The 10,023-nt window shown below is 34.8% G+C and overlaps 1 protein-coding gene across 1 annotated transcript; it reads left to right on the forward strand.

Moving 5' to 3' along the window:
- Positions 1–7,024: 7,024 nt before the first annotated feature.
- LOC132194302 (uncharacterized) lies at positions 7,025–9,556 on the forward strand. Its single transcript, XM_059615479.1, has 5 exons — positions 7,025–7,209; positions 7,329–7,628; positions 8,165–8,488; positions 8,544–8,771; positions 9,044–9,556. Exons 1-5 carry the CDS (start codon positions 7,123–7,125, stop codon positions 9,542–9,544), a joined length of 1,440 nt encoding a protein of 479 aa, XP_059471462.1. The 5' UTR covers positions 7,025–7,122; the 3' UTR covers positions 9,545–9,556.
- Positions 9,557–10,023: the final 467 nt, after the last annotated feature.

A 10,023-nucleotide genomic window follows, 5' to 3' on the forward strand; every position in this document is an offset into this window, starting at 1 on the left:
GAATTTAAGGGAAAAAAACAATAAAAAAATTCTTTTTCAATGAATTTTAAATAAAAAATTATAAAGGCATGAATTTTAAAGCTGAACAAAAACTGTTTAAAAATTTGCAACTAAAAAAAAAACAGATGCTAAAATAATCAAATCACATTTTACATGGTTTGGTATCCTTCTTGAATTTGATGACTCAAATTAAGGCTTCCCGTCTTGAGCCCTTTAAAGTAGCATGTTCGCCTGGCACAACGTGAGAAATCCAAACTCTTTCTCGAGCCCCTTTTCTTGGCGCTCACCTTTTTTATAGCCCTTTTCAGCTCCTCTTCCTTCAAACAGCCGCGCGACCCCTCACAACATCATAATGGGCACATGATGCTTGTAACACACGAGAGAATTCCGATTTAACGCATTCTTTGTGCTAAACTTTTACTCATTATTTTTTTCCCTAAACAGAATTGCATCAAAAATTTTTGTGTACCCTATACAAATTGTTGTAAAACACTCAAGTTGGCGGCTCGCATGAGTTTCTTGTCAACCGTTGTCAACTTAAATTTTGGTGTGAATTATTATAAATTTCTGAAACATAAAACAAAAAATGGACATCAATGCCAACCTTTGCAATTGCCCTTTCATGCATTTTTATAACCATAGCTCAATCGTCTAATTATAATTTTTTAATCATTTTTTATTGTCTATAAACAACGTTATAAAAATAACTTTAGAAATTTGAAAAATTAATGAATTTGTTAAAAAAAATTAAAGGTTTAAATTACTATATAAATGAGTTCAAAATAAAATAATATTCAAATAAACAAGATAAATTATTTAATATATGTCTAAAAATTATAATTATTATCATTATTATTTTTTTTTTAAATTAAACACACCTTTACTATTTCTTATCAAAGGTAAATTAAATTGCCGTTAGCGAATCTATAAACAAAATAATTTCACCATACTTATAAAAAAAACAAAAACTCATGCACACGCTGACCCTGTTTCTACCTGATGGTTAATTTGCATAAATGCCTGCCGCAAATCAGATTTACAGACGCATAAATTGAGCAATTTAAAGGCACTACAAACATTTTTTTTATACACCGCACATGTGCTGCTGGAAAGTAAACAAATAATGTTTGATATAATAACAGAATGAAAAACAAGCGTCTCTCGTTAGCAAATAGAAAATAAAGTGTGCACCTCGTGACAGCGCCAATACATAAAAATGCGTCTGCTTGGCGCGGCTCCATATTGTTCTCCCAGAGATGTTTTCCTTTCACTTTTCACACACAAATCTGCAGATCGCTCTACGGCGGCACCGAGAGCAGGCGCGGCGCCACATATATTAGCATGTGTTGTACTTTATTTACCTCCATACGCAACCACGCACTCGTTCTCCATCCATTATATCGGTTTTCATATAAACCCGCGAGAGAGCTTTATAGAAAGAGATGTGCCCAGGCCATAGATTTACAAGTACATAAGCGACTGCTGTGTTTAGTGTTTTGTGTTGGGAAGAGTGACACGTCTGTGTAATAAATGTGCGCGCACATACGGAGCTGCACGGGATATTTGTATGTGAATAAATAAGTCAGCATGTGGCGTGTTGCCTCCAATCAACACCCCGAGAGCTTTTCGTTTTCTCTCACAACCAGAAATTCATGTACGAATCAACGCAGGATGAGAGTCAAGGGTTTAAAAGAAGGAAATCAAAAGAATCTCTAATTGACTTTTTCAATATTTTTATTAAAAAACTATAATTATAATTCAAAATTTATTAACAGTGACAACAGAAAAACGGTTTTAACAAAGTTCTGCACGTAAATTTAATTTTGTATTATTATATCTCCGAACATTAGAGTTATTTTACAATGATTGGAGATCTTCTAGACTTTGGACGATTCTTTGGGCACTCAAGAGCGTTGTAGCATAAAATTAGAATAAATCCACTTGTGGCCCAGCAAACGAGAAACTTGGTCGGCCGCCCAATAACTCGTCTCCTTTGTGTGAGGAGAGTGTGTGTTAACCGCAGCCGAGGTTGACAAATGGATTTGAATCAGATATCATTCTACATTATTAAAACAATAAGAAGCCATTTGACCTTTGGCTCTCCGGCGTCTATTTTTCTTCACTCGCATGTCCGCGTTTGAAAGGCCTCCATAAATAATATACTGGCGCTCGAAAACTTTTCTCTCCGCGCACCAGGTGCTAATAAATATTTAAAAAAAATTCTCATGCCCATGCATGAGCAGCGTGTATTTAAAAACGCAGGTAATAATATTTGGAATGATGGAAGCCGTCGGTGCTGGAGATTCTCACACACCGCGCGCGCTCTTTTCATAAATAATGCAATTGGTCCATTGAAAAAGCAGCCAGTGGAAAGTGGGTGGTTTCCTGGAGCATCCTGCCGCAGATAAATAATGAACCTGTTTGTGTGACAAATGCCCCGGCAGGTATCCTGAAATTATGCCAAGGTGCGCTGCTCGCCGGCACAAAAAGGGACCTTTTTCTTTTCTGCGCGCGGGGCTGTGGGAATTTTATAGTTTTTCCTATGCGGATAAATAAAAGTGACGTTCTCATGCACACCGCGAATATAATGCGTCGGGTAGTCAACAAGTGTTTGTGCGTTTCTTTTTCGCTCTCTCGCCGGGGTGCAGACGCCGCTCGAACCCTTTCTTTCTTTACATATACCTGCTGCGATGCGAACGCGAGAGATGTTCTTTTCTATTTCCCACGATGATGTGTGGGTCACAATCCGCTCACTCTGGTATGAATAATGCTTCAAAAGGACAGTCCATTATTACTTGCTGAGAGATGGTCACTGTCTCTTTACAGGTGAATAATTCGTTTTAAAGGGGCTCAGGGTAAAACTTTTCTAAAATTTGATGCATTTTATTGGTTTAATAGTAATTTTAAAACAGTAGAAAAACGTATTTATTTTTTAAATAGACGTGCAGATATAAGAAATAACTGTACAAACTAAAACAGACTAAATCAGAGCGACAAGCAAAAAGTTCTAAACGCTTGGAAACAAAGAGAATTATTATGACTCTTCTCCAAAAATTTTATTTTAGCAATTTTTTTTCCCATAAAAATTATTAGTATACTTAATATAGTTTCTAATTTCAGAACCACATTTTTTGCTTCTATCCTTACTACAATATGTCAAAACTTCTTCACCTTTTTCAACAAACTTTTTAACATAATATCTCCCTTAAAAAAATTAGTTTCATTGTAATTAAGGGATTAAAATTAAATTTCAATATTATAATTTTTTTCTTCCAATCCAAATTTTTTTCCGACTTACATGCAGATTTCACAACACTGATAATATTCAAATGTTTTGCTGCTCATGTTGATACATTGATTGATTCTCTCATTCTTGGCTCTCGCACAAAGAATTGACCAAACCCATTCAATTACGCTTCTCTTGCAAAGGTGCGTTTGTTGAACGGCGCCTACGGAGGCAGTCTATTTATTTCTGCAAAAGCCAATATCCAATTTAATAAACATAAATAAATCTCTCTCGCACAACCACTAAATCAAAATAATGACTCGGGTGCTGATTGAATAATAGAACGAGAGAAAGAATACAAATAGAGAGGAGATCGTTTTTGCGCCATTGTGTGCGCCACAAAAAGGGCAGTCGGCGTTTGCTAATCATTTTTATTATACGCGCCGGGCTGAAGATGGCAATAAATAAGCCGGTGGCCATTACTCTCCATCAACACACACACATCCACCTTCTCTGGCTCGGTACGGCACTGCTTTTTATTATCATTATTTTTATGCTCGCGGCCGCCGCCGGTGTATGAACTTTAATTGTTGCTAAACACACACAAAGGAGAGTGCGTGGGAGTGCGACAGGTCAGCACTGCAGCACAGTCCGCCGCGCGGTCCACCACTTTTTTCTCCATACAGAGAGATGAATGGCCCATTATTGTGCTTGGCCTTAATGTGCAAACTGGCAGCGTGATTTATCACTCGTGTCACTCGCCGCGCCGCGACATCCATTTAAATAACCCTAAATAACGCCGAGCACACACACACATACACTCGCTCCGTCACACACCCAAATAAAATCAACCTGCTGCAAAATAAGCGTACGTCGGTGTTATATTGTTGCCGAAGAGAAAAATGCACACACGCTCTCGCAAATTAGATGCTGGACAACAATGAGAAATTATAGTATGTTGGGTGTACCTGAAGGGAACTTTGCAAATATTAAAAAAAAAATCCAATATTTGTTTGAAGTTGTAGGAATTGTTCAAAATTGAAAATATTTAAATTTTATTTTTTAATTTTGATGATTTAGGATATTAAAAAATTATTTAAATGTGCTCTCTGAACTCTCTTCAACAATTGATTAATAAATTTATTTTCCATATCTTTAATATTCATTGATCTTTTTTCCAATTTCTTATAAAAATTAGACTTTGAAGCATACAATTTACTTGTAATTAATTTATGTACTCAAAATATATTAACTTTTCAAGGGAAAAACTGAAGTTGAGCTCTTTCCTATAATGTCAACAAGTAAGTTATCAAATTGTGGACAAATAAACAACAATAATAATTATACCGAATTAAGTGTAAAATTTTTAAATTATGAAAATGAAAATTTGAGATATTGTCATTTTAAAAACGTTCAAAAAGGACAGATTGTGGTGGGCATCATTCCTTCAAGAAACTTAACCAGAATTATTAAAGAAAAAAAATTTCAAAATGAAAATACTATAAAATTTATGTCTTGTGAATTGACAATGTTCCCTTGTGCTGAGATTCAATCCGAATTAATCAAGTTGGCGCCACTCCTCAGCTTGGCCACGAGATTTTAATTTTCTCACCACCAGACAACAATGATTTAATTTCCGCCAGCCGGTCATAAATCTACGTCTAGTTTGCGAATTTTCATTTCGCGTGGCAGAATTTTTTTATTGTTCTGTGCTCTACCGCGGGAGAAAATTTAATTTTCATAAACCACTCCGAGGCGCTTTATATATTTCATAAAAAGTGTGGGCGTGTAAAATCCCATTTTTTAAAGCATGTAAACTTAATTATTTGGGTTATTAAATCGCTAATAAAATCGCAGGGGCTCGCCGCGGGCGCGAATTAATTCTCTCTCGGAAATTTCTCTTTCAGAGAGTGAAGGTGTGGCGCTGCACAGCATTATCATTTATCGCCAGGTTTATTAGCATTTAAAAACAATTTCGAGGTGCTTTGCAATATTCAGCACTTGGAGAGGAAAGTGTAAAGTGTGTTTCGCACGGCGGGCATCAGACAGATCACTTGAGCAAATCCCGCATAATTAAATTACTTTAACATTTTACATGAAAGTTGTGCTTAACGCCATCTTGATAACATAATCAATGGTGTCCGCTAAAATGAAGAGTAAAGTCAGTAATAAAGCAAGTGTTTTTTTTTTTAAATAAAAAAACTGTTTATTAAAAATACATTAAGAATAATTTGATTATTTTCTTTAATTTGTAATTTTCATAAATGTCTATATTTTAAAGTTATTTTTAATTAAAACTAATTTATTTAGAAAATAAAGTTTTTATAACTTCAAGTTAGATAAATGCACACAATTTCTATCCGTAATTGTAATCAATTTGATAAAATACTCAGTAAAAGTTTTGATGCCTGGATGGTAAAATAAAATGAACTGAGACACAAAGCATACGAGTGAATCAGGGTTACGAAGATGAAAGAAAAGAAATTTAATTGATATTTACGCAATCAGATAAACGTTGCTTGCGTAATGAAGTGTGCAAAGTGGATTGAAATTGCACAATCGCGTCGCTGCTGGAGACCGAAGGAGTCTATATCTTTCTCCCCTTTGTTAAGAAGGTGCATGCAAATTTATTACCATGCGACGCTTTCGTGAGTGCCCAAGATGAAAAAAAAACTGCGGCTCGCACAATCAGACCATGTTTTATTGTCTTTTAATTAGCAGGTGATTGAAAGTTTGATATACCTGATCAAGAGCACGCCGCGCGACCGATTCACTTTCCAATAACCAGCACTTGTTCGGGGAGTCTCGCTTGTCTCTATTGTGAATCGAAATCCGCAGCTCTCCTTCTTTCTTTTTAAAAGCGGGGGGCTTCGATCGCATTGTGAGTTGACATTTGAATTTAGCCCACAGGTGCACTTTGATTTGGACCTGCAGATAAATATGGCGTTCTTTCGAGAGCGTATATTAATATCATATCTTAATCGATTCAGAAAATCACGGTCAGTTGGTCGCCCTGGCTATGGAAAGACAATGGAAATATTATTATTATGGACCAAGAGCAGTGCGACCTGAAGACAAGCTTTGTATCTATATATATTTAAAAAAAATATAGTATTTAGTATTTCCAATATAACAGTTTTACAATAAGTGATGTTCAAATCCAACCTCTTATCAAGTTAATTTAACATAAATGCTTGATGCCGAAAAAAATTACTTCTGCTTCTTTAGAATTTCGGAATCAACAATACAAAATATTATTTACTGACAAGTTTTACGATTTCTTTCAGGCTTCAGGCATAGAAGAATTTTATTACTATTGATGAATAAAAGAACCCTTTTTTTAAATGAAATTAATAATCAAAGCCGCACCACATTATAAGTTTTATAATAAAATAAAAATGAAATATCCAGGACATCTCCTATTTTTTTTTTATTGTTTATATTATTCATATTTTATTAACACCAGTTTTATTACATCATCAATCATTATTTTTTAATCTGTAAATAAGACGCATAACTAACTAATACCATTCTAGACTGCAGCATGCATAATTATATAGACAGCCACAATTCAGCATTTTTGATAATGCGCTTTAACAAACTTAAAGAGGGCCAAAATAAAAACGTTTGTAAATAACATCACTTGCTGCCAGCAACTTCGTGGAATTGGTGATATCAAAAAGTTGATAGCATGACCCCCCCCCCCCCCCGTACTACAATTAAATACCTGCTTGAACAAGGAAGTTGGCAGAATAATAAAGCAAAGCAATTCATTTTAAACTTGGAACGCATACAAAATGCACGTTGGCCGCTACCACAAATATTTTTTGCTTATTTTTGTCATCTCGTGTTTTTTATGGCTATTAATAATAATTTTCAAAGAGAGTGCAGTTTTCATGAAGGACGACAAATCTGTAGAGGACCCATACGAGCAGTTGCAAATTGACAGAACAGTTTTCGGAATCGACATGAAGATGGAACTCGTAACTTTTCTTACTTTTAACACTATTTTTTATTAGTGCTAGCTAACGCACTGAAGGCGGATTTTATAAAACTTGAGGTCTGAACCTTGTTTGCATTCATTCATTCAATACAATTTTAGGCAAAAAAATTCAATGCACCTCTTCCAATGCCGGACAAAGTTGCTGCTGGATTACGTTTTAATGCCTCTTGCGCCAAATACACACCCCCGATGAAGATAAGTTTCAGTAACATTTACTGGCAAGTGCTAGAAATGAGCAGCAGCAAAGTCACGTACTTCATGTATGGCGCCTACTTTGACAACCGGTTGACCACCGGTGCTGTTCGCGTCGTGGCTTTCCTCACCAAATTAGTTGATAACGACACAAGACCTCACTGCCAGCTGTGGTTTGAAGGTTTACGGAAACCAGTGATAGTCAAAGTAATTATACTGAATTATACTTACACATACAAAGTAAAAAATTTAAGTATTAAAAATAGCAATTATCTCATCCAGTTATCAATTTGTAGGCCATCAGCTGGGGTGCAACTTATCTAGCTGATAAAGTTCAAAATAAACTTTTATGTTGCATTTTTAGGCTTTAATTTTTTTTTTAAATTAAATTTAGAACAAACAGTTGTTATATTTTCGTTAGAGATTTCTTCACCAAAGAGATATTTTAGGCACAAAATCTAAATAATTGTAAGTATAATTAAAAATTGATAAATTCTTGCAGCATGATATTGCAGACTTGTCGAATTAAATATCCACATTTGTCTTTGAAAAAGATTTACTTTTTAACCTAATTTTTTTATTCGTATCAAATGGGCATCCCAGTTGAGGCTCAAAATGTTCTAGTTTGAAGCCCTTCAATTTCAACTACAAAAAATATAGTTTAATATATTGAAGTTTTTTCTAAATCGCGCTTTTTGGAGACAGAAGAATAATTGACTAACACACATTTTATACCAAAACAGGCATTGCTACTTGTGATGTACCGCAAAGACCTGTCTAAAAAGATTCCCATTATTCCGTACTTGGTCACTTGCAAAATTCCCCCGAGGATGTCAGGCAAGGTTCCCGCTTCAGTATCTTTGGTTGAAACTCAATGCGAAGAGGCGACTAACAATCTTCGGGTCATTTACAACCCTTTGACTGTAGGAGAAACAAAAAAAGACTTCCTCGTTTGCGTCAAAGCTCTCTTTTTTCCGTACAAACCACACATGGCGGTCAGAATTGTTGAGTGGATCGAGTTGCTCAAAATTTTGGGAGCTCAAAAATTCGTCATTTACAATTTTCAGGTACTTGAAACTCAAAACTGGAAAAAAAATGTGTTTTAATTTTGAAAAATTTCAGGCCCACGAGAACATTACTAGCGTACTTGACTATTACTCGAGCAACGAGAACTTTGAACACGTGCCTGTGACTCTTCCTGGAAAATTTCCAAATTACCAACACTTGATATCAGACTTTTTGTCCCAGCATAATTGGATTCAATACTTGAACGATATTGTTCAAGTAACTGATTGTATGTACCGACACCTCTACAAATTCAACTATGTCACCACTTTGGACGTTGATGAGGTCAGTCAATTGAAAAAATTTCAACCAATCCTCAAAACAAAAACTACACATTTTCTTTCAAAAGAAAAGTGTAAGAAAATTCTTGGTGCCCAACAAAAATCTCTTAAAGTATAATTTTATTTCATCAAATTTAAAATATTCAGACCAGAAGAAAAGTTCAAATTCATTTATTTCTGGATATTTTTAATTTCCCATGCTAATTTTTGCCTTCATTTTCAAGATCAAAGTACACTCTTAAAATAGAAATTATGTCTACACAATGAAAATTTCAGGTGATTGTTCCCATTAGCAAGGACAACTGGCACGATTTGATCTACGACGTAGCGGTGCCAAAAGCTGCTCAACAGAACAAATCGTTCGCAGGTTTTGTGTCAAAGAACACTTTTTTCTTAGACGACCAGATTGAACAGCAGGCTTGGTACCCAGACATACCAAAGTACATGCACATGCTGCAAAATGTGCATCGCAAGGATTTTTATTATCCGGTCAATCATACCAGAAAGCATTCGAAGGCTTTCTTTGACGTTGATAAGAATCTCTACATCTTCTGTCACTACCCAATGGAGTGCGTGGCCAATGAGTGCGATTATCTGATCTTCGACCCTGTAGAATCGCAACTTCAACACTACTGCGTTGGTCAGGGCAGGAGGCATAGTGACTGCAAAAACAATTCAAATACAGATATCGTGCAAGACACTTCGCTTTGGAAATACAAAGACGAGCTTGTTGCAAAAACAAGTAAAGTTCTTAAAGAAACAGGGTTTCTCAAATAAAGTATTTTCTCAATTGTAAATATATAAAAAAAAAAATGAATTTTTGATTGATTTATACATTTTGTATTTAAAGTGATGCGGATGTAAGAAAAAATGATAAAATCTATTTAATATAATTAATAATTACATTAACATGGCCTAGTTTCAATATTTTTCTTATGAACTGTAACTTAATTTATAGGAACCATTAAAGTGAGTCAATGATAAAAAAAATGCAATTTCATGAAATAAGTTTTTTTATACACAATAAATTTTTATGGACGTGGAAAGCCTGTAAATTCACTTCAATTGTAATTAAAATCGCTTATTCTCCCCTATTTCGTTATTATTTTTGTTAATATTAAGTCATATTTCTCTTGAAATATTTTGACTTTTCCCATCATGAAACTAATTCTTAAATATCAGCATTGACGAAACAGCCATAAACCAACAACAAAACAAACAGGTGGCCAAAAAGCGTCTGACAAAATATATATAAA

The sequence above is a fragment of the Neocloeon triangulifer genome, unplaced genomic scaffold (assembly GCF_031216515.1).
Source record: "Neocloeon triangulifer isolate White Clay Creek 2 clone unplaced genomic scaffold, ASM3121651v1 ptg000006l, whole genome shotgun sequence".
In the NCBI taxonomy this organism is placed as follows: domain Eukaryota; kingdom Metazoa; phylum Arthropoda; class Insecta; order Ephemeroptera; family Baetidae; genus Neocloeon; species Neocloeon triangulifer.

Coding starts and splice junctions, on each gene's coding strand:
- LOC132194302 (XM_059615479.1), top strand. CDS start 7,123: ATGAAGGACGACAAATCTGTAGAGGACCCATACGAGCAGTTGCAAATT. Junction 7,629..8,164: donor GGAAACCAGTGATAGTCAAA/GTAATTATACTG, acceptor ATACCAAAACAG/GCATTGCTACTTGTGATGTA. Junction 8,489..8,543: donor TCGTCATTTACAATTTTCAG/GTACTTGAAACT, acceptor GAAAAATTTCAG/GCCCACGAGAACATTACTAG.